The 25,592-nt window shown below is 38.3% G+C and overlaps 1 protein-coding gene across 6 annotated transcripts in view; it reads right to left on the bottom strand.

Annotated features, from left to right (window-relative positions):
- Window positions 1–25,592, bottom strand: part of DIAPH2 (diaphanous related formin 2) — a 939,982-nt gene that overhangs the window by 133,650 nt on the left and 780,740 nt on the right. For 3 of the 6 annotated variants that reach the window (XM_036305329.1, XM_036305328.1, XM_036305325.1), the window contains one exon: window positions 22,817–23,219. In XM_036305329.1, the coding sequence (XP_036161222.1) occupies window positions 23,041–23,219 (179 nt within the window). In that variant the 3' untranslated portion in view covers window positions 22,817–23,040. Of the gene's footprint in view, window positions 1–2,535; window positions 2,795–22,816; window positions 23,220–25,592 lie in introns of those variants that run through there. The other 3 variants (XM_036305330.1, XM_036305327.1, XM_036305331.1) reach the window with 2 other exon arrangements.

Below are 25,592 nucleotides of genomic sequence, written 5' to 3' on the forward strand. Positions count from 1 at the left end.
CTGCCGGCCTGATCTTGAACCCAACTGCCCTCCCCTGCAGGCCTCATCTCACCCCCAACTGCCCTCCTCTGCTGGCCAATTTGGTTCTGATTGGTCAGTTTCAATGCCAGTCATAATCAAAAGCTCTGCTGGCTAGGCAGCCATTGGCTCCCCACAGCTCCCAGATATGGTTCTGATTGGTCAGTTTCTATGCCAGTCAGTGTCAGAAGCTCCACCTCCTAGGCAGCCATTGGCTTCCCACAACATCCACATTTGGTTCTGATTGGTCAGTGTCTATGCCAGTCAGAGTCAAAAGCTCCACCTCCTAGGCAGCTATTGGTTCTTCACAGCACCCACATTTGGTTCTGATTGGTCGATTCCTATGCCAGTCAGCATCAAAAGCTCCCCCTCCTAGACAGCCATTGGTTCTTCACAGCACCCACATTTGGTTCTGATTGGTTGGTTCCTATGCCAGTCAGCATCTCCAGGCCTATCTCTGGGCCTTATCAGAGAGGCAGGGCTGAACAGAAGCCCCCTCTGAGGCCAGGAGAGAAAGAAAGGCCCGGCTGCTGGCAAAGCTCAGAAAGAAAGAGGGAGAGAAAGAGAGAGGCAAGTACTGATCAACAGCAGCCACTGAGGCTTCCGATCAGACCCTGCCTCTCTCTCTGGGTCTCAGCCCCCTGGCCAGTCAGTGCTGGGTCGCCAGGCTGCAGTGGGGCAGTCAGTGCTGGGTCGCCATGGCAACCCAGGCTAACTGAAGGACTTCTGGGTTGGTCAGGCTTTGGTGGTTACAACCCTGGCCTTTTATATATTAGGATATCTTTTCCATTGTTACCCTGTGTCCTTTTATGTTTTCTATGTCTTTATTAAACTTTCTCATTTTGTTCATGCATTGGTTTACTGATTTGTTTAGTTAATTATTTGTGTTCTCTTGTATTTCATTATATTTCTTTAAAATGATTATTTTGGGTCCTGGCCAGGTAACTCAGTTGGTTAGAGTATCATCCCAATATGCCAAGATTGTGGGTTTAATCCTTGGTTAGGGCACATACAAGAAACAACCAATGAATGCATAAATAAGTGGAACAACAAATCACTATTTTTCTCTCATATCAATAAATGTTAAAAATGATTATTTTGAATTCTTATCAGGCAATTCATAGATCTCCATGTCTTTGACATCAGTTACTGGAGTTTTAATTAGTTTCCTTTGGTAGTGTCATATTTGCCTGATTCTTCATGATCCATGTAGCTTTGCATTGGTATCTATGCATTTAAAGGGAAAAAACACCTTTTCCAGTTTCTACAGACTGATTTCAATAGGTAAATACTTTCTCTTTCAGTTCCCCATACTCATGGGATTAACCCCAAAATTGCAGTTATGCTGTTTTGGAGCTGGGTCACAAGGCTGATGCTGAGTCTGCAGTTGGTGTGCTTGTTACTAGTGTCATGGCAGGTGCGGATCATGTATGGCCCCTGGATATATGGGATAGTCTACAGTACCTTGTTAAGTAGGGTGGTGCTAGGATAAGGGTTTGCTTCAGGGTTCATAGTTGGGTCTTCAGACATCAGGTGTGTTACCAGGTGTATGAGTGGGTGTCACTCCCACTAGGTCCCTGAGAAGGTTTCTGCTAGGTCACAGCGTGGGTGTCTAGGTTGGCCAGTCTGGCACTGTTCCATGGCCAAGAGGGGGTAGAACTGAGTCCCAGGATTACTTCAAGTTCTACTGTCAGGATTAAAATCTGCAGAACTGACTCTGGAGACATGGATGAGCATATCTCCCACTAGGTTCCTGGGTAGGCTGGACTGCTCCCTGGCCCCAGTTGGGAAGGGCTGGTGCCGAGTACAGGGTGATTCAAGATCTCTAAAGGTGCCGATGGGAGAGCCTGTGATTGGATACCTGGACTGGCAGGATTGTTCATGAACTGCTGCTAGGAGGGGATGGAGCCCAGTTACAGGGCCATTTCATAATCTGCTGTCAAATTGAGTTTGGCAGCCTTACCTCCAGAGGCTACAGGACCACAGCTAAAAGGGATTAGTGTCAGTTCATGGGCTATTTCAGGGTCCATAGCCAGGACTGAGCTCTGTGGGCTTATTACCTGAAGTATGGGTTAGTGTGACCCACCCAGATCTCTTGGCACATAGTGTTGGTGCAGACCCAGGCCATTGTGGGGCTGTAGCTGAATCCTCTGGGGTACAGAGCTATTTCTGGGTCTGCAAATAGGACCACAGTCCTTGAGTCAGCCATCTAGGTGCAAGCCTGCCTTCTCAAAACAGATTTCCTTGATCTTAGACTGGACCAGGGATTCACAATCTTCTATCTGGATCCAAAGCTCCCACAAGGGCATTCTGCCTGTAGATAGATGCCAAATTATTGTTACTGACGGGGGGAGACAAGCAGAGGACCCCCTATTCCACAACATTGCTGACATCACTCCTCTACATTTACTTTCTGAATCCCTTAAAGGATAAAATTGTGGTGATTTGTAAGTATATGCACTATATGTAGAAAATGTTTACTACAAATATTTATAGCAGTGAAAACACAGAAACAAGTTCAGTGTCCAATTTAAAGGATTGATGAAATGAATAATCATATATCCAGATACTTTAATATGCAACCATTACAAAGGTGAATTATTGCCCTGGCTGCTATGGCTCAGTTGGTAGAGCATCATCCCGTGCACTGAATAGTTGCCAGCTTAATTCCCAGTCAGGGCACATGCCTAGGTTGCAGGCTCGATCCCAGGTAGGGGGTGTACAGGAGGAAGCTGACTGATGTTTCGCTCTCACATGTTTTCTTCTCTCTCTCTCTCTCTGTCTAAAAATCAATAAAAAAAATTTTTTAAAAGGTGAATTATTAAGAGATTTGTTAATATATGAAAATACTTAGAAAGTTAAGTAAAAAAGTAAGAGATACATCTCTGTATAATGTGTAATATGAATAATATAAAGTATACATAGAAATACAAGATAGAAGGAAATATAGCAAAATGTTAATCGTGATTCCTTCTGGATATTGAGACTGTAGATGAAATTTTTCTTTGTCTTTATACATTATCTTTTATACTGTAAAACATTTTAATAGAGAAAATATATGATGATACCATTTTTATATTATTTGCTCAAGCTTGGAAAGAGGAAAGGCAAAAGGGAAATGTAATAAATAAATTAAATAGAGCATATATTTATTTAGATAATTTATTCATTCATTCAACAAATCTTTGTTAAGAACATACTATGTGCCAGGAACATAAACAATCTTAGCCATTACTTTTCATATAAATGACTCAGAATACTGCAGAAGTCCATTTCCATTGTGTTTTGTCTTTTAGAAAATGGAACCAAACCATATCATTTTAGTCAGATGATTCTGAAATACTGGCAAGGGGACACTGACCAATTTGTAATTCTATAACTGGTATTCTTCTTCATGTGGCATCGTTCCTTTTCACAGTCCTATTCTTTACCATTACAATAAAATATAATAGAACAAGAACCTATAGCATTTGAGAATATGAATCCACCCTCACCATTTCTCAGGATGGCCAAACAATGGATGACCTCAGCAGGAAACCGAGTATCACTTGTACGGCATGCTGAATTTTTAACTTGAAGACAACCCCTAGATGCTAACTTCTGTCCATACGTTTCAGGAAAACGAGTGGAAAGCTAAAGTATTAATATGTTTCTGCTTCTGAGAGAGCTATGATGACTATGGCCCCTTTGATCATGAGACCTAAGTACATATACATTTGTCTCCAGTAATGGACACAAATCAGAATAACAACATAACAATCTTTATGGAGACACTATTACAAGTATGAACAAGTTGTATTTCTTAGGTGTATATTCGACTATATTGGTTTCTTAAGAAAGAGCTATTACTTTTGCAGTTCACTTATAACTACTATGTTTAAATCTTCAATCTACCAAAGCAAAATATTGGTGCCATATATTTAAATTTTTTCCTACATTAAAAGATAATTTTAAAAATTAATATTTTAACTCCTGGAGTTGCTTGTCCTTAATCCAAAATAATTTTTCTTTCTAAAATTTTACTGCACTGGAATAACTTTGGTAAGAAAAAAAAACAAAACAATTTTCAATAGCATAGCTATAACCAAAAAAGCCTAAATTTGAATTATAAAGCCCAGGGTACAGGCAATATTTTAATTGCTTTGTCAACTTGTAATAGAAGCATTAGGTTTTATTATAATTATTTAGAACCTGGAATATGGGGAAATGGATACTATAAAATAAGATTTATTCTAATTGTTCCATTTGAAAAATATGACTTACTCTATATTGAAAGAGTCCATGAGACAATGCAACTGAAAGTTCAATAAAATATATTATTGGTATTACTTAATATCTCATAAATTATGGCTTACATTTTAATGTTTTGTTACCTCAATCAATTATATATGAAACCAATAACATTTTACTTATTTTCCTAGTAATGACCAAACAATCACAATAAAACATATCTGTCATGACATCTTCTGAAACATCACGTTTTACTGAAAAAACCCAGTTTCTGGAATGAACACTGGAATATTTCTGCACCCAAAACAATGCTTCTCTTTTTAATATAACAGTTCTGTAGCTGAGAGCCACATTTCCTCACAGCCTTGAACTAGTCAAGACGAGGGAGGTAATATAGGTACAAGTTGGATCACACAGAGCCTTTTAGCTACTGTAAAAATTTTGGATTTCCCTAGAAGTAATGGGAAGCCACTGAAATAAATGGCACTGGCTTCATATGTTTAAGAATGACAATAATCTTTAAACAATTTAAAGTTTTGTTCAACTTTCAAAAAATTAAATATGGAATTAATTGCCATTTGACTCAGTGATCCTACTTCTTGGAATACAGCCTAAGAAACTCAGAACACCAATCAGAAAGAATGTATGCACCCCTATGTTTATAGCAGCCCGATTTACAATAGTTAAGATCTGGAAACAAGTGTCATCAGTAGATGAGTGGATAAAAAAGTTGTGGTACGTTTACACTATGGGATATTATGCAGCAGTAAAAAGAATCTCTTACCCTTTGAGACAGCATGGAGGTACCTTATGCTAAGTGAAATAAGCCAGTCAGAGAAAGACAAGCATCACATGATCTCACTCATATGCGGAATCTAATGAACAAAATAAACTGACAAATAAAATAGAACCAGAGACATTGAAGCATGCAACAGAATGACATATTTCAGAGGTAAGAGATTAACCAAAGAACTTGTATGCATATATGCATAACCCATGGGCATGGACAATAGTGTGGTGAAGGTCTAGGGAGGGGGTTGGCGTGGGGTGGAGGGGGTTAATGGGAGAAGAAAGGGAACATCTATAATACTTTCAACAATAAAGATAATTTTTAAAAAATTCCATCAAATTTTCACATCAAATATCCCATTTAGTCTTTACAACCAGTGTAGGAAATAAACAAGTTAGCTTCATTTGTGATTAACGTTTGGATTAACTTACTAAAGTGTGGAAAATGTGCTATCACAAAGATTCCCTAAGTTTCAATGTCAAAACTTTCTTTTTTGGGGGGGCAAGGGGAGTAGATTAGCAATGGTAGATTTTCTGAGAGGTTTTTACTTTTTTAAAAAACTACAAAAATTTCCTTCTTCCTTCAAAGAAAAAAAAAAGATAAACTACTGTGTAGGAAGCTTATCCTGTGATTTAAGGTTGTCACTCAAAATGGGCAGTACATCATCATGTACAGTACTAATCGCATTAATAGTCTGTACTATCACGGAAAAGCACAGCATGGAGATATGTTAATAAAAGTACAGGCTGTAATTACAGCACTTCAGTAAATTATGGGAGAGCTCCCAGATGGAAAGAGAAGAAAAGAGACAATGCAGTTGAAGGGATCAGAGGAAAAGTTGTGGGGAGGTGAGGGCCGCAGAATGAGAAAGTCTCAGACCTAAAACAATGGCCCGAGATGAAAGTGGACAAAAATGCTAGAATAGCACTTAGTTCTCACCAGACGCCAAAGGAGCTACATATATTATGTAGGCATACACACTACATAGCTCATTTTATCAAATCAGATTTTCAAAGAGGCTTTTATAATTTTAAAATTAATCATCTCCAATCCCACATACTTCAAAAGAAACTAACCAAGTTAGTTCAAGGATGTTGTTGGTTAAAAACTGTATACATTCAAGGTACATGTGGATGCCCCTTTGGTTAGAACCATTTTAAAAACTGAGCAATATCACATGATTGCATAATATCTTTGAGGACTTACCTCTTGATACCCATGTACAACTTTCATTAACATTAAATTACAGATTTATAGGTGCTCACCAATGGAAGTATATATCTAAATTTTATTGAAATAAAAGGGTCCTATAGCCACTATTTATTTCCAGGCAATGTATAATTTGAAGAATAGCATAAAAGTATTTTTTAAAATTTATTTTTTTATTGTTTATTTTTTTTTCCACTTCAGGGAATTTATCCCAAGAAACCCAAAACACTACTTTGAAAGAATATATGCATCCATATGTTCATTGCAGCATTATTTACAATAGCCAAGATTTGGAAGCAGCCCAACTGTTCATCACTAGATGAGTGGATGAAAAAGCTGTGGTACATTTGTACAATGGAATATTACTCTGCCGCAAAAAGGAAGAAAATTTGACCCTTTGCATCAGCATGGATGGACTTGGAGAACATTATGCTAAGTGAAATAAACCAGTCAAAGACAGGTACCATATGCAGAATCTAATGAACAAACTGAACCACCAAGAAAAATAGTGATAGACTTATAGATAGAGAGCAGGCAGACAGTTCCAGGGTGGTGGGGATGTTGGGGGAGGTGGTGAAGCGATTGGGCAAAAATGAAAAAAAAAAAGAGAGAGAATTCATGGACAACAGTGTGGTAATTGATTGCAGGGAGAGGGAGGTGGGTAGAGGTGGAAGAGGGCATAGAGGGGATAAATGGTGATGGGAAAAAATGAGAACAAAGAAAAATGTTAGAATAAAAATAAATAAAAAGTATTTTTAAAGCCTAATGTTTATTTACTACCATTCATCTAGATGCTACAGTACTCAAGAAACTTGAACTGATATTCACACAATACATACCAATCACTTGATCCATTAAAAAAAAAAAGGCAGCTGCTTTGAGGCTTAACCATGCTAACATAATGCTTAAGACAGAACATGAGAAATACCATCACCAATTGAAATGGTATAAGTAATTTCAGTAAGGAGAATGTCAGCCTTATAGCACCATACAATTTGGAGCATTTTCACAAGCAATGGAGAGAGGTGCTAACCCCATGGCTTAATGAGTCCATCTAAAGGGCACCATGGGGTTACTGATCCACCCATCCTTTGTTCCTTTGACTATAGCTCTCACTCCCCGCTTGTCATTTCAGTGGGGATTTAGTCAGATGAAATTCTCTAGGATTATAATAGGAATTGTTTTGTTAAAAGCCTGGCAACCAAATGAAAATACCACCTTCTCCCACCCCTCCTCAACCATCTTTCTTTTGAATGACCAGCGGTTGTTTCATAAGATAAAATACATTTATATTGTGTAAAGTTGTTTACTTGCTACTTAGCCAGGAAATATTATTTAGTTTTATTACATTAATTACAAAAATCATAAAATAAAATGCATTTGCAATAAAAACAGATTATGAAACAAATACCCGTTTCCAAATTGCCTTGGGATTGTTTATGGAGCAGTATGGCCTAAAGCAATTACTAAAACTAGATTTGAATGCTATTATAAATAGGCACAGGCTTTCCTTACATAACCCATATTTATATTTATCAATAAAAGCTGAGACTTAAAGCCTGCAGTAATAACTTTGTGGAGAAAGCAGGGCAAATTTATTATCTGTGATCCCTTCTTTATCTCTCCCTATTACATCTGGGACAACTCTGTAGTACTTAGGTGATATGACTAAATCTTAGTGGAGGGTTCTTCTATTTTAAGCACAAATCTGGCATTTAAAAATCCCAAAGTAAAAAATTAACATAGTAAATGTCAGGAAATTAAGCAAATTAAAAGACACTGTCAATAGCACGCAGTACTGTCAAGGGACTAATAATCCCAGTAAAAGAATATCAGGAATGGGTAGCGGAGTTTTGAAAAGTAGATACCAAGGCAAAAGAGACATTTAATGTCAAAGCATAAAAAATATTTAGAGCACAATAGCCATTATATTAAGCCATCAGTCCTCTGATTATTATTTTATCATTTGTACAGCTGACACCAATGGGTACAAAAAGCAGTAAAAAAATCTATGAGGTGTTTAAATTACCAGCTTGCACCAGTGCTAACCATGAATCATAACCAGTGCTACCATACAAGTGAGATTCATTTCCAACTTAATGTATTTATATGTTTCGAAATGAGCTTATTTAGGAAAATATAAACTACCAAAATGATAGTAATGATATATAGTCTTTTCAAAGCAGGCTTATTTCTTTTTGTCTTAAAAATGTATTTTTCCTTCCAGTGTAAGTGGCAGGTAGTCAGGAATATAAACTGCTTATGTGGATTCTGTTGTAATTAGCTTAAGAAAAATCATAAATGTAAGAAGAAAGAATTTTTAACTTGGTTAGTTTAGAAAGGAGAACATTTATACCATAACGAAATATCAATCTCCCTGCTCTTCTGATGCAGGATTTTGACAGTATTAAGGCGTTAGAAGAGGAGAAAACTTTGGAGTGCATATTGAATTTCTCACTTTAATAATGAAGATGTGGTTCTGTGTAATCTAAAATTAATTTAAAGCTAGTGAAAAAGAAGTAATATTCTACTATCTCTGTTTTGTTCTCTCCTATTCAACTGTAACAAGTGGTAGCAGCTTTTAGACAGCATGTGCAAAAGATTCAAATTAGATGTCAAAGTTGAATAAGTCCAGTTTGCCTTCTATTAGTTGAATGGGATTTAACTAATTTGTTTGATAACCCTTTTTTTTTAGAAAATTAGTTTTTTCTCAATAAAACTTAGGGTGCTACAAAATGAATTTCAAAAGCAGTAGCCATTCCATAAACAGTGTGATATTCAAGTTGAAACAAATCAAATGACAAGTGGATGGGGAAGGAAACTGAAAGAATCACATACATTAAATGCTTCAGAGGGAGGGGCTTACCAAGGCAAACCTCAGCAAAATCCTTTCCTTCTCTGCCCCAAATGCAAGTCCAATAAGACCTTTTCATTTGGCAACGATGTATCCTGATAACCAAAACACCATAAAAAATGTACCGGTGGCTTGTTTGCATTTTAGCTGCATTTTTGATGTTTTATGACCCCTGGAGGTGTTCCCTGCCTGTATCACATACACAGGTATGAATCTCTAAAGATCACCGCCTGTGACTATTCATAGAGTCCTTGCTTTCCTTGCTTTGGGTTGTTTTCCTAATAGAAAAGATTGATTTGTAAATATTCATTTATACTCTCTTACCCAGTCCCCATTATTCTTACAAGCTGCACAGTCAACCAATTTGAAATAAGCTGACAAAGAAACAATGTGCTTTTAAAAAACACGACTGAAGCATTCACATCATTTAAAAGAGGAAAAAGCCAGGAATAAAAGAGCTTGGGTCTACCTTGGTGCAGGAACTTCCCTGCAGAAGCAGGAAGAAACAAGGGCATGCAATACCACTGCAGCTGCGATATTTCTGAAGTAGGACACACAGAAAAGGGCACAAGCTATTCATGTTTCTAGAAACATTACATTTAATTCCTCTGCCAAAGATTTAGCAGCTTAGTGGAAAGAAGCAGCACGGAAAAACAAAACAAAACAGAAACCCAGCCATGAAAGAAGAATCAGCACTGCAAGGAGATTTGCTTAAACTAATATTAGAAAGGAAAGATTTCAGAAACAGTCGCCTCTAATAATCTCATACCCTAAGGCTAGAATAAAAGGTCATTGCTAATTGGTACAAAAGCAGCTTTGGACACACAATTAGGAAGTGAAATTCTGTGATGAATTCAACCCAACCACTACCCTTTTTACCTTCAATTATGCCAGGACACGTACCACATATTATAGAGCCCAGAGAAGAAGCCAAAGGAAGCCATAATTCAAAATTAAGCTACTTTTCCATTTACAAAAACGCCACATTTAACTTTTATAGCCAAATCAACCAGGAGAACAAAACCTATCTGATGGTCAAAAATGGAAGTTAAATAGTAGTTTAAAAAGTGATGCATAAGCCCTAGCTGGTTTGGCTCACTGGACAGAGTGTCAGCCTTTGGACTGAAGGGTCCCAGGTTTGATTCCGGTCAAGGGCATGTATCTTGGTTGCAGGCACATCCCCAGTAGAGGGTGTGCAGGAGGCAGCTGATCGATGCTTCTCTCTCATCAATGTTTCTAACTCTTTATTCCTCTCCCTTCCTCTCTGTAAAAAATCAATAAAATATAATTTTAAAAAAAGTGATGCATAATAAAAATGTTTTTGCATGGTGTGGCTCAGTGGTTGAGCATTGACCTATGAACCAGGAGGTCACGGTTTGATTCCTAGTCAGGGCACATGCCCAGGTTGCGGGCTCCATCCCAGTGTGGGGTGTGTAGGAGGCAGCCAATCAATGATTCTCTCTCATCATTGATGCTTCTCTCTCTCTCCTTTTCCCTTCCTCTCTGAAATCAATAAAAATATTTTTTAAAAATCACTATTGATGAAACATGCAGCTTTCCAAGGGCCACATTTCAGTTTAAGTAAACAGATAAGCTCACACACTTCAGTCTCACTTTTACTCGAGTTAGCCTGCAAGTTGGGGTACTGGAAATATTGAGGGGAGCACTATGCAAATTATATGACTGTCTAACCACAAAGCTGTACACCGGAAACCAATACAAAAAAGAAGTATTTCAGGAGGAAAAATAATTAACAAAAAAACAAAAATAAATAAAAAATAAAAAAATCAGTTTTTAAAATAAAATTTAAAAATGGTGAAATGACAGAGGTATATGTTTTCAAAATATTAAAGAAAAATTAACATCCATTAGATTATAAAAAGGTGCTTTAAAAAAATTATCTTACATGCCTCAGTAATAAAGAGCTCTCCTAATTATGACCTATTCCAGTAAGACCTAATATTTTATTTGAATGAATTAAAAAAGACAAAAATTTAAAAATGGTAAACCTGTCAAACTACTCTACCTATTGAGTCTGGAACACTCTCCTTTCCATTGAACACGTTCTCGCCTGTCAAGCTGTAAATAACTGTTGTGGTTTGAGGAACTTTTATGAAAAGGCATTTCCCCCTTTTTTAGAGTGTATACTTTTTGAGAGCAAAAATATTCACAACTGTTTTTCCTAATTGATGAAGTAATTTATGTAGCTATACAATAGGTTAATCGTCTACTTGCTGCTTCACTCTATGTTAGGAGCACTTAGAAATTCCAGCACTGATAACATCATAATTCCAAAAAGGCTGGGAGCCAAGGGTCTATTCAGGAATTTTTCTCTGTCCCTTTGAAATGTCTTTAATTGCCTCCCCCCTCCCTGCCTGCCAACAAGACCAGAATAATTCTGCCTAAAGTAAGAGAGGCTTTGTTGGGAGCAGTAAGTAGTGTTAGTCTTGTTTTTTGTTTGTTTTCCTAAAAGAGAATGCTGAGAGAAAATAGACTTTAAGCCAGCGGTTCTCAACCTGTGAGTCACGACCCCTGACAATACATCCTGCATATCAGATATTTACATTACGATTCATAACAGTGGCAAAGTTACAGTTATGAAGTAGCAACGAAAATAATTTTATGGTGGGGGGTCACCACAACATGAGGAACTGTATTAAAGGGTCGCGGCATTAGGAAGGTTGAGAACCACTGTGTAAGCAATGCTCACACAATTATATTTTCCTATTTTTTTTCTTCCCACCGTTAATGTGAGGAATATGATTGGGATGGTGGAAGTGAGACATAGTGTTGTGAGGGAGATAAACAGATAAAAGAGGGCTCTTCTGAACGAGCAGCATGGAATAGAGGCAAGTGGTGCACAAAGGGCCCTGGACCACAGAGCATGGTAAGTAGGAAAAAGTGAGGAGATGGGAAGCATAGGATACCTGTGATGCACAGATCTGTGTGCATAGCATTCAACTGACCGTAATCCTTTCTCAGTGCTTTGCATCTTCCTCTGCCAGGAAGTTTCAGTTCTACATAAGCCATGCAAACTGATCGATACTATTTTTGGCACCAGAAAAAAGTATTTAAATTACTAGATGTCATATTTTCCTTCCCACTTGTCTTTCTCAATCTGATCCCACCTGCATTCAACATTTAAAACAACCTCTAATAATTTCCTAGAAACTCATTATGTTGGAACGTCATTTCTATATTTACTTCTACCCTGACTATTACCCGAGTCACTAACAATGGTCATCCTTTGGGTGCTTCAGATTGTGGGCTTTTTGGGACTATTAACTCAAGTTGTTTGAATGTTCTCTATAGGCACACGGGAGTTCATTTAAATTTGAACCATAATATAAAAACCACATACTAGAAAAGTTTTTTTAAGTCTTTTTTCTTTTCAGTTTAAGAATGTTTTATTTCAATTATCTGTTGATATGACAAAATGAAATCCACAAATATGTACAAAGCACAGTCACCTCTTATTAACTCTGTCACTTAAAGTAGTATCAACATAAACACCTGAGATAATGTCACAAACATAACTAAAATGAACATATAAAGTCATACTGTGTATTCCCCCTGATATAAACTTCCCCTCATTGGTTAGCTCCAAATATTTGAAGATAATTTATCAGTTTGCTGTGAAATATGATAAACATATACACTTTGGATTAATTGCTCTAAGGCTGCTAGAAATCTAACAGTTATTACAACTGGGCACTAAAGATGAATCCATGTACAATAATAATATTAAATTTCCAAACAACAATATGAAAATCATATCCCTGTTTTGGTGTTTTTTTCATTTATTTGTGTCCAGGATATACATTGACTTTCTGAAACCACTGCAGAGTTGTGAATAATGTATGAAATTAAAAAAAATCTGTTCATTGCCCAGGGAGAACTGTATTGCTTGCTGTACAGTACATCTATGCAAGACAAACAATAGAACAGACCAGTAAACCCAGAAATCTCAAGCTAAAACCTTCCCAAGTGGAAAGGGAAAATATCATCCTGGATTCTGGAAGTCCCTCAACCAAACAGTTCAAATCCTCAGAATACTCCTCTGTATGAGATAAAAGCCCTTAAACTTCAGAAAGAGCTGTTCTCCTGAGTAAATCTGTGAGAAAGCTGGCAAAACAATTAATTACTTAATGTTATTCTGAAGAGATTCACTAACTCCTATCTACGTCCCCTGTCTTACAGAACATATTTGCAAAGACTGATGAGAAGATATGCAAAACTTCAACAAAAGGCTGTTGTTGCCTCTCTCTTTTTCCAGTACTTTCTGCAGCAGTATTTAGGAATTTTTCCCCTTTACTTTAAGTGGTAGGAGTAGAAGAAATTGCAATTTGAGCTGAGAATGACAAAGAGGTAGCAGTCAAATACAAGCACAATAGACATATGAATAAGAGTAATGGCATATAGTTATATTTTGTTTTTTTATATAAATTTGGCATTTTTCTCTACCTGTCAAGCCTAAGTATTACTGTGTAGAAATGTCATGTGAAGGTAACATGCATAGGACATTCAAGTTTGCCCATAGCAAGAACTCAGCTTTCATGGAATTCCATTTACAGTGATGTAGAATGCTCCCCCAAATTACAAACGTGAGAAATAGCTGTAGGTACAATATATTGAAAAGGCTTTTATGTAGGTTCAATTTTTTTGATAATTGGGAATTATCCAACAAGCAGCTATCAAGAACATATACTATATTATACTGAGTTATGTCCTAGGTGCTAAATATAAATCACAATCTTTTAACAGTGAAACACAGTTACAAGCTTTGTAGTATTTTAACAGTTTGTATTATCTTTGTGTTTAGAAGAGTTTTTACTGAGCATACCCTTAAAAGGCTTCCTGAGTTAGGTGAAGCACTGTATTAGCTGCAAGGTATCTGGGTTCATGTTTTTGCAAAAGCAAAAAATACCAACAAGTAAGACAAGAAATTGAATCTCCAAAGGGTACTGTGGAGCTGAACATGTCCACTGCCCCTTTCCTTCTTTCCAGCACCTTCCACTCCTCTCAATTTAATTGACACAAGGAAAGGAACTACCAAGAGCAAGGTTCAAATTGTAATACACAGGTGTGTCTAAAAATTTCACAAAAATTGGGAGATAGGGAAGCAATACACTCATGTCCAGGTGAATCTAGCTGTTTTCAGCCTCTGCGGAAGGAGATGAAATTTGGCTGAAGAGGAAGCAGTTTATACTTTCTTGTCCCTGAAATAATAATATACTACTGAGTCCATTCAAGAAAAATATATGCCTACCATCACGACCACCAATTAGCACAAACAATTATTTCTCTTTAGTTTTGAAAGTAATTAAGTTCTCCAGGAAATGTAAGGTACTTAGGACAATCTGATAAATGCCTTGTCAGTTAATGTCGTTGTAAATGCAGAGTGTCTGCTCATATTAGAGTGGTATCATGCACCTGGCATACAGGGTCCCAGCCATTAATTCCTGAATTGAAGGTTTGTAAATAAGCAGGTGGTTGTGAGCTTAGCTACCAACATTAGCATGTCTGTGAATGTTTGACATGGAATTAAAACTACCAAGAGGAATTTATTGCTGCATAATAATTGCTTGTCCCAACTTCTCCCATATTCCAATATCTGAAGGAAGCCTGCTCAATTCATATTCTTATAAAAATCAACTGAAATTGACCTTATCTCCTACTGGCCTGCAGCGATCACCAATGAAGAAATGTGCAGCAGAGCTGATTATATTGTGTAGGAGAACAGACAAGCCAAAGTGATTGAAATTTCTATAGAGCACATCATCAGTGCTTGCTTAGAACAATTTTGCATATAAATAGGGCATAAATGGTCTGTGTGCAATTTGTTCTCTAGTTGTCAAAAAATAATCAAGGACAGACTACATAGCAATCTTCTGCTTTTAGCTTCCCCAATGCCAACCTACATCTTATTAATCAATATATGTATGTGTCTGTCCTGAAAGTAAAATTTAATTTCCATAAATAAAAATACAACAAAAATGAAACAAAAATTATGTAACTAATATAGGCACACACTTCATCGCAAGAGTCACATGAAGCGATGAAAGACAAAGAGACACTAAATTAAAGCAGTCTTAAAAATTCATCGCATTTGAGAACTCAGTGCAATCTGACTTCTACCCTCTTCCTAACACTCTCCTAAAACTTTTCTTTGCTAAAGTCACCAGTGAGTTCTTAATAGTTAAATCCAATGGCTTCTTTCCAATCCTGATTTTATTGGTCCTCTCAGCTACATCTAATGCTATTCAGCACTTTCTCTTTGAAAAGTGCTATTCCTTTGGCCTCTGTGGTATCACACCACACTAGCCTTTCTTTCCCCCCACACCTCCATAACCAAGCCCTTCATTCTTCCGTTCATGTGCTCCGCCTCCCAGGCTAGCCCCATAAACTAATGGTTCTCAGTTTTTGTGGCACATTAAAATCACCTAAATCACTTTTTAAAAATGTTAACTTTGTTTGAATTTGGCATCATTTACAGACAATAAATTGAAGTGTCTGATTCAATTAATTTTTAAAATATATGATTGCCCAGGCTCTGACTCCACAGATTGGGATTCAGTTGGTTCAGAGAGGAATCAGATGTAGGTACTTCGGAGCAGTACCGCAAAGTGATACCAATGTGTAGGTAGGGCTGAGAGCCGCAAATGTCTGTTTTCTCCTTTGCTTACTGCTCCACTCATTTCCCCCAGATTATTTTACCCACTCTTGTATTTTTAACTGTCACCTGAATGATGATGATGATGATCAATTCTCCAAGATTCCTGGCATCCACCCTCTAATTATTGCCCAGAGGTAACCAAGCTAACTGAGCGCAGTGGAGGCCTAAGGATTTGCTTCTTTCTAATCACCTCCTTCCTGCCTCTCAGAGGAATCACACATATACTCTGACCCACCTCCCCCTGACTTTCAGCACTTGCAGACCGGATAATTCAAAAGTTGACAAAGATTTTCTGTAAATGGTCCCATTCTTTTTGTCTCCTTTCCCAATTCTCCCCCTGCTTCTCCCCAATTAACTCAAGAATATCTTTCCTCCACCCCCAGTCCATTCTTTCTTGGTCTGAGCCACAAATGTCCTTCATTTTAACTTAGGAGAATAGAACTCAGCATTAGATGGCTATGAATCCCATATCACACAATAGAGGAGAAAGTGCTTTGTTAACTGTAAAGCACTAGGCATGATAAAGTATTTTAACTATCACACAGTATATGCTTAATAAACACAATAGAATTAAGAGGAGAAAAAAAGCCACACATTTGTAAGTAAAACCAGGCATAACAATACGTGATTGGCAACTCCATTCAAGGCGCTTGAAAGTGTCTCAAATTTCCTGTCAGAATCTCTGGAAGAGACACAATTTATCTTTTATTCTCTAACTACCTTTCTTCCCTTCAAACCCCAGTATTCAAGGTACAAAAGATATTCTTCATTCTTTAATCCATTAGAGCCTGGCTCTTGGCCCTCACTGTTCTACTAAAACTGCTCAGGGAAAGGTCAACTGTTACCCTGTTACCTGCTAGTTGACAAACCCATTTGTCTACTTTCCGTTGGCATTCTACTTATCTTTCTGCAGGATGTGAGTCTGCTGACTTGCTCCATTCTGAAATTTTCTCCACCCCCAGTCTTCTGGGTATCACTTTGGCTACTTCTCCTTCTCCCTTTCTGACCATTTTTTCCCTGGGTCTTTGGTTGATTCCTGCATCTGCCTCTTAAACATTATAATCCCCATACTCACTAATCTTGGCCTTCTTCACCTCTCATTGGACATACTCTTCCTGGGTGATCCCAAGGTTTCTATAGTCATATATATGCCCCCCAAATCTCTTATCTCCAGCCTCAACCTCTCTTGCTTGTGTGTGTGTGTAATTATGTAACCCGCTACTTAAAAACCGCTGCTGGCTCTTTGCTGTTGCAACAGTTTTGTCTGCATTGCCACTGTACCCTTCCACATCCCCGTTGCATGTATCTGCCATTTCCTGTATCTGAAATGCCCATTCCCCCTGTTATTCTCCAGACAAAACTACTATTCTTCCTTCAAACACACCTCAAATGCCACTTTCATCATGAAATCTTTCTTGGATTGTCTAGGCAGTTAGCTGCTCTTTAGCACTCTGTGCACACGTATATCATTCTATTGTGTACATACCTCTCTTCCCTATGAGACTCTGAGTTCTTTGCACTCCACGGCCCCAGCACTGCTGCCTGGACCCTGCTATTTGACCAAGAAATATTATTTGGATGAATTCCATTTTTTTCTTGATTTGCTTACATTACATCATTTTTTATTAGATTTGAATTACACATAAAAACACAGTAATTGCACTATAGACAAAATAGAATTTAGTTGGCCAATCTAAGGTCCTGACACTTACAAAATAGAAACTGAGGAACCTCACGGGAAAGAGCCCATCCTAAGGGAGAAAGAAGTCAAAAGCTTGGAATGAATGATCAGCTTGGCCTACCAATAATGAAACAAAAATAAACGTAAGACCCCAACAGACCTTGGTCATGGAAAGATAATACTTAGTATTTCCTGCAATCTGTCATGGCCTTGTCCTTGGGCCGTACTATATGAGGTCAAATACTATGGCCATCAAGATGGCTAATAAAACTGAAGGCTGGCCCAGCCGATGTGTCTCAGTGGTTGAGCACTGACCTATAAACCAGGAGGTTGTGGTGCGATTCCCGATCAGGACACATGCCTGGGTTGTGGGCTTGATCCCCAGTGGGGGGCGCGCAGGAAGCAGTAATCAATGATTCTCTCTCATCATTGGCTATGAATCCCATATCATTGATGTTTCTATCTCTCTCCCTTCCTGTCTGAAATCAATACACATATATTTAAAAGAAAAAATGCTACCAAACAAACAAACAAACAAACAAACAAAAAACCCTGAAGGCTGTTTCTCTATGGATGTCTGTAAGACTCTGAGACATAATACTGCTCGGTCACTGGTGGAATGACACTGAAGGAAGAGAACGGCATTTCCCCCCCACTCTGCCACTGACCACTGTCAAGCTCTGGCACTGTGAAGGCATGACCATGCCAGCTCACAGCAGGTGCGGAAAAGCCTGGTATTATAGGCAAAGGTGGAGGAACAGGGGTGGGTAACTGTGTTTGTGAAATGCCCCCTGAGAACCCCTCTATAGGCAGCTGAGGTCCTGAACAGGTCCGTGGAGACAAGATCCAGGACAATCTGTGTTTTGTTATTGCTGCGAGATAGAGAGGCCTAGGAAAATGTGTGCTTTGTTTTGCTGCAAAGATGTTTTCCCTAATACTTAGAGTTTGTTTTTGTTCTCTGTTGAATACCATTGTTTCTTGTCCCCTATCTGTCCTCAAATGGTAAATTACACCTTCTCATTTATACTGTTATCTTGCTGATCCATAAAACTAGGATCATGTGTCTCCTGAGTTTCTTCCGGTTTTTCAAATTTCGTTTTCTTGGTTGCCCTGTGTGGTTCTAAAACCAAATTACATTTATTCTGTTTCCTGGTTTCATTTCTTTCTAATGCTTCTCTTGTGTGTTTGTTTAATGCCTAGAACTATATATCAAAATCTAGTCACAGCTAGAATAGCTAAGTTAGACATCTACCTATTGCTGTTTATATATACTTACAGTGGGCAAAAAATGAAGAAGTCAAGTTGGTTAAAGCAGGGGAAGCAAGTGCTAAGTACTGATAGCTGTTCAGTAATATAACAGAGGCGACATTGTGTATTGATATTTAAATGTGCTTTTCACTTCTGCAAGGTTTTTCTGTGTGTGTGTGTGTGTGTGTGTGTGTGTGTGTGTGTGTGTTTTACCCTCCAAAGCTTACCTTTGATCTTATAAAGACAAAGTCAGAAATACTGATGGGCAATACTTTACAAAGCCGATTGTAAACACATGGAACTTAGTACCTGAAGTGCTAACAAAGGCTGTAACAAAGAAGGTACAGAAAGATTTAGCAAATTCATAGATGATACATCCACAGTAGGTTATTAAGGAAAATTGAGATGATCCTTTTACCCACTAAGTTTCCAGCAAGCACAGTCCACATTCTAGGCTGCAGAGGCTCTTGAGAGGTGAGGGAATGGGGCAGGTACTCTAACTCCTGCCCAAGCATACAATTCCTATCTCATTACGCGCATTGTGTTGCAATTAGATTGTGTCGCAACTGTATCACATGCCTTACATTCATGTTTTCCCAAGCAGTATCCAAATTCCTTGAGGCAGTGGCCTATTTGGTGCTGCATCCTTAGTACCTAACCCAGTGTATGACACCCAGGAGGCAGTCACCCGAACTGCACATTGTTGAATGAATACTATCTATTCCTATAGCTTCACTTACCCCAATAGGAATTCATCTTCCATCAGCACCCATCTTCCTGATCCTAGCAGTCTTCTCCTGTAGCCCACCTGTCCTCCCAACTAATCACACTCAAAAGCCTATACTCATCCTGGACTCGTGGTTACTCATCTTCCTCTACATTATTTCCTTTGACTAAGAATATGACAGTATTATCCCCATTCATTGCTCACACTTCTATAGATGACATGTCTTAATATATAGCTTTGATCATGCTCCTCCACTGCTTAAAAGCCTTCAGTATATCGTCATTGCCTACAGATTTATATGCTGCCACCTTAGCATCTTATTCAAGCACTCTAGGATGTGGCACCAACCTCCTTTTCCAGAATTATCTCCAAACTTTTATACTTTATAGAACCATTAGCTGTACTATTTGCTATTCTCCCAAAATACTTGTGTTTTCTTACCTCTATTTTTCTTAAGGACATTTCATTCAACTGAAATGCTTACTATCCCCACCTCCAACTCCTACTGCTGATTTCCATTCTCATCCTTCCAGGCCTTTTCTCCGTGTTTTTTGTGTTTTTTTTTCTGATATATCCATTAAGTCATGATATTTCCATTCTCTGAACTCACATAATATGCTATTAACACCTTTTGTATAGTACCTATTATCATCTGCCTCACTCTGCAGTATTTCTATACTTTCTTATCTTTCCTACAAGACACAAGGGTCTTATAACTAAGGATATCTTATCTTAATTAGTTCTGCATCTTCCATCATTTGTAATATAGTACCTTTCACAGAACATACGTACGATAAATTAATGAATGTTTAGGGGCTCATTTCCTAATCTCAGAGTTTGACATCAGCAAAGCTGTAATCTGGGATGATATTCAGCCAGCAGGAATGAATACAACCATAGTGGCCACTGACTGCCTGTGTATATTCTGACTGGTTGGGACCTGTGCGACACCAGTTATTAATATTTTAAATATCACTCCTGATATGACAGTCTCCTTTAAAATGTCTTTTGGTGCCCTTAATAGAAACAGCGCACTCAGCTGAAGTGGCTGGCGGCAAGGCTTGGGAGCGCCTTCAGAGTCACCCAATGTGGGGATACTCTTGGGGAGGGGCCCCAGGCTCAGCGTGGAAGATCTCTAATTTAGGCAACTAATTATGCCAGTTATTAACATCTTAACTTTCTCATGGAGAATACAGACTCTCACCTCATTTTGGGTAAATATGGCATTGAAAACACTGCAATTAGACGCAGAATTGTAGAGCTCTGTAGTGTACATACCGTCATTTCTGTCTGTAAGTGATGCCAACAAGGTGGAAAGCAGAGCAGAACATCATTGCTGTTTGTGGTGGACTCTGATTTCAGATTTTTGCCTATTTCCTCTTATTTTACTTTACTTGGAGGAAACAGCCATTTTTTATAATTTGCTTTTACTGCTTGTATCTCACCATGTTGAAGTGGAGGTCATTGGAAAGCAACAAGGATGTCGGTGTTGAATAAGGAAATTGTAACAATACAAAATCAATGGGATCTTGGAAAGGAACCAAATAAGGTGCCTAAGAAAGTCAACACAAAAAGGGGCCAGCAGGAAAAGATGGTATAGTTAGGAAAAGGCAGGAAGAAGGAGGAAATCTGGAAAAGTCCCTGGTTCTGTTGCTTATAGAAAGGGGGAAGCAGACAGGAGAGTTTTTGGCAGACTCGTCCTTTCTGTGCCTGCCTTTCGCTCTCCCTCTCTCCAAGCTCTTCCACTGATGTCCAAGATGCTTCATCAATCATTGCCGCTGCCTTCCTTCTAGTTTCTTTTTACCGCTGGACATTTGCATTGGCTGCTGCCACTTAGAACGACTGCCAGGGCTAAATAGGCTGATATTTTTGACCCTCTGTGCTCATGGAGGCACTCCAGCTACAAACCAGTGGAGAGCCCAATTTAGATTACTTGGAAACAGTACTATAAATTTATGCCATTTCTGAATATATTCTTGGTGTTTCACAGTTGACAACACTATATTCCCTTGAGTGCCAAACTCACAGAAACCCCATAGAATGATCGCACTCTCCCAGTAGTCTTTCTAGAGTCAGTTTGAGGTGTGAGACTAATCAGACAGGGGCCTCAGAAAATGTATTTTTTAAAATAAACAGACTGGAGAGACGAAGGCAGTTCTTTTAAGGCACAGAATAACTTTTACTTACCAGCTGCTTAACAGAGAACTGAATTGATGTACAAATTATTTCAGTTTGCTTTCCACTGACTATTAATGTTCTGGCAGTTCAAGAAAAAACAGTGAAGGTTTCTGTTTTCTTAAGATATGAAAGGGGCCCGATAGCATTCTAGAACATTCTTATTTCACAGACAAAGACTGAGGCAAATGGAATGGCCACCTCATAATTACAGAGCAGTAGTGCTCCTAACATTGTGCCATGGAGCATTACCTTAAGAAGTTAATATGAGCATATAAATAAGGACTTTCATTTTCTTTCCTCCAAGCTTCCCCTCTTTTTGTAGCCCATCTTCAATGCCGTCAGACACACAAAGTAGTCTTATAATCCAACCAAAACACTTCTCTCCTCTCAACCATATCTTACCTTCAAAAAGATGAATATAACTCATACTGTCTGCTGCCATTGCCAAAAGCTATCAGAATATCTCTGCACTGGGCTCCACTTCTTTCACTGGTTTGTTGGACTACAATGGTTTTGAGAGACACCAATTTGCATTCTAATGATATATGGTAGTTTCCAGTCCAGATTCAGAATATTTTTTGAACTGCAGGCTATTCAAGGCAAATCTTATAACACTAAATGAAGTAGAGTTTACATATTTACTATTAATTTTCCTTTTTATTTACTTCTCTATATAGCTTTTATAGTCTATGAAGAGGACATTTCAAATTAGCACACTTAATTTCTTCTCTACTTTAAGAAAGATATGAACTAAAAAAATATAAGAACTTACTTAGAGGAGATGGCCAGCTCGGCCTATTTGGATTATACTGAGTGCAACTCCTATTTACCTCATCCACAGGGTGTAAACAGAGGAGGTAGACAACTCTCTAGTTACACTTAAGTGAGGGAGGTTGTTTTCATGTTTCTAATTCCCCTGAGATCAACTTTCTTTGTGTGGCTTTGTTACTAACACACACAAACAACATGGGTTTCAATGCTTGGAACTTTCAGGGATCTTAGATCATCTGTGTCTCTCTTCTCTTTGCTAACATGGAGAATAGATTGTACTGCAAAGCCACAGCAGCCTCTAGAAAGAAACATTATCTCTGTTTCCTTACCTTTAAATAGCTAATGTGCCATCCACAGGGCCAATTACTTTTAATGATTTAATTACATTTATGGTTTTAAAGCACACCTTCCACCCAAACCACGCGCTCAGAAAATAACAATTAAAATATTTAATATTAAACACAGTGGGAGTTCTTGTTTCAGAATGTTTTTTTGCAAAGTCTACAGTTATTTGAAGATACTTTTACCAGGTTGAAACTTGCAATCATGGAGATGGAAAAACCTGCTGAGACTTCACACTTGAAGAACTGAGATCAAGTGCTAAAAAACATCTTCCAGGGCCAAGTTTTTCTGTTTGTTGTTTGTTGTTGTTATTTATTTATTTATTTATTTTGTCGGGGGAGGGTCCTTGGCTCTGAACATTTATATTTGACAATCCCAGTGCGCTCGGAGGGGTCTCACCTGGGTTCCTGGGAATCCGCTTCCTGCGGTCTCGGAATGCTGCGCCTGATTGTAGGGCTTCTAGAAGATTATCCATCACACCAGTCTCATCACCCTCTGGAGGGAAGGAGAAATCGGAATTAATCTTGGAGCAATTAAAGTTAAACTACAGGAAAATAAAGGGAAAAACTCCTGTCAGATTTACATAATACCCCTAAATTAAAGACATATATCTGTTTTAACATAATGGATCCTGTCAGTTTCTGGCACCACTGACTACTTTGCTTATTACGCACCATTAAGCAAAATTCATGCCAATCCCACTGTTCTTTCAACTTAAAGACCTTGTCTTTTGTATTATTGATGATACGCTCAGTATGCAAATAAACAGCAGCTGATCAGCTACTGCTGCCTTGCTGTTAAGATTCTTATAAGATATTCCTAAGCAAGAAACCACTGACCCGGCTTAATGCAATCAATGCACAGGGTGTGATTTGATGAAGCGGAGTTACACAAGGTTAAATACTGATTGTATTAATACCTTCAGCATTCAAGCATCATCTGCGATTATCTCAAAAGACACTATTTGCAAAACACATTTGCATTCAATTCCTACCTAATCCATATCCTTTCCCCATTTCAAAATGCTGACAGTGTTAAAGAAGAAGAAGAAAAAAGGTGACCACATCATCTGAAAGGCCACATTTTACATTTGAGAAACATTAGCCAGATTCTCCTCATCCCTTTTAGAATGCTGCTGTTTCAAAGCTTTTCCTATGGGAAAGAACTGTTAAGAATCCATGGGCGAGTACTCAAAAAATGTTTCTGGAAATTCCTAATGGCAATGTATGTAGAACATTCCACCTTTGACAACTCTGGCCATCAAAAACACTTTAAGATTTGTTAGAGCATTTGTCTCAAGGTGTCAATTGCCAGAAACTCTCTTCTGCACTGTGGCTAATGCACAGGCAATGAAAAGGACCCTCACAAGATAGTTAATGTACGTGGCAGCTAAATGTGTGGGTCTGGGGTAGAGGGCACTGGTAGGAGGGTTAAGAGAAGTAAAAGTGAGGAATGAGGAAGAAGAAATTGTTTCTAATGCTATTCCCAAGTTAAATTTAAGTCTGACTTGTTGAAAGAATTGGCTAGGGGTATCAGATGACAGAAAGAAAATATTCTCTTATGGGGCAAGAACAAGCTAAAATCTTCATGAATATGCTGTTCCTTTGACTTGAGACTTCTTTTATGATCATTAATTCTAAAATGAATTCTCTAATAGAGGATATTGAATGGAAAACAAAAAGGGAGACAGAGGTCCTCAGGTCTAATATATGGTGAAAACAGGAAAAATAAAAGGAAAGGAGAGCCCTAGTGACCAAAGAGGAAAAGGGGATTGTGCACTTTTAGGAAGGCTGCAGATATTTAAACAAACACCTGCTCTTTACAATAGAAAAAAAAAAAAAAAAAGAGGAACTGAGAATAGTTGGGTATGACTGGAATGCATCTAGGAAAATTAAATTTTATGCAGGAGGGCCGAAACCGGTTTGGCTCAGTGGATAGAGTGTCGGCCTGCGGACTGAAAGGTCCCGGGTTCCATTCCGGTCAAGGGCATGTACCTGGGTTGCAGGCACATCCCCAGTGGGAGATGTGCAAGAGGCAGCTGATCGATGTTTCTCTCTCATCGATGTTTCTAACTTTCTATCTCTCTCCCTCTCTGTGAAAAATCAATAAAATATATTTTAAAAAATTATAAAAAAAAATTTTATGCAGGAGGCACTTGACATTTGTTGTATCTTTTAATCTGCCCAACAACACTGTGAAATAGGTATTCTCTGTTTTGCAGCTGGGGATACTAAAACTTGGAGAGTTTAAGTTTCTTGCTCCAAATCACACTGCCGGCATGCGAAAGGGTCTAGGAATGAACCCAGATCCACCTGCCACCAAGGCCAGCCCTCTTTGCATGACAGCCAGCAGGAGATGAATGGACTAGGCCAGTGGTCGGCAAACCATGGCTTGTGAGCCACATGCAGCTCTTTGGCCACGAAGTTTCAATCGCACTGTACTTGCGCGCCTGCACGTGGTATTTTGTGGAAGAGCCACACTCAAGGGGCCAGTTTGCCGACCACTGGACTACGCCTATGGTGGCCAGATGATGAAACATCATAATCTTATGATCTAGTGTGGGCATTATCCTATAAACCAGCACTGTGCAATAGTTATATATAATGCATGCCACAAATGTGAGCCATGTAAATAGTTTTAATTTTTCTAGTAGCCATATTTTAAAAAAGCAGGTGAAATTAATCTGAATATATTATGTAAATATTTAACTCAGTATATACAATAATTATATATTTTACATTCATTTTCTAAGACTAAGTATTGAAAATCTAATGTGTTTATTTCAGCACATTTTACTCCAGATTAGCTACATTTCAAGTGCTCAATAGCTATATGTGGCTCCGGTTACTGTATACTGCAATGTAGCCA

This window comes from Myotis myotis, unplaced genomic scaffold (genome assembly GCF_014108235.1).
Source record: "Myotis myotis isolate mMyoMyo1 unplaced genomic scaffold, mMyoMyo1.p scaffold_m19_p_4, whole genome shotgun sequence".
Classification (NCBI taxonomy): Eukaryota; Metazoa; Chordata; class Mammalia; order Chiroptera; family Vespertilionidae; genus Myotis; species Myotis myotis.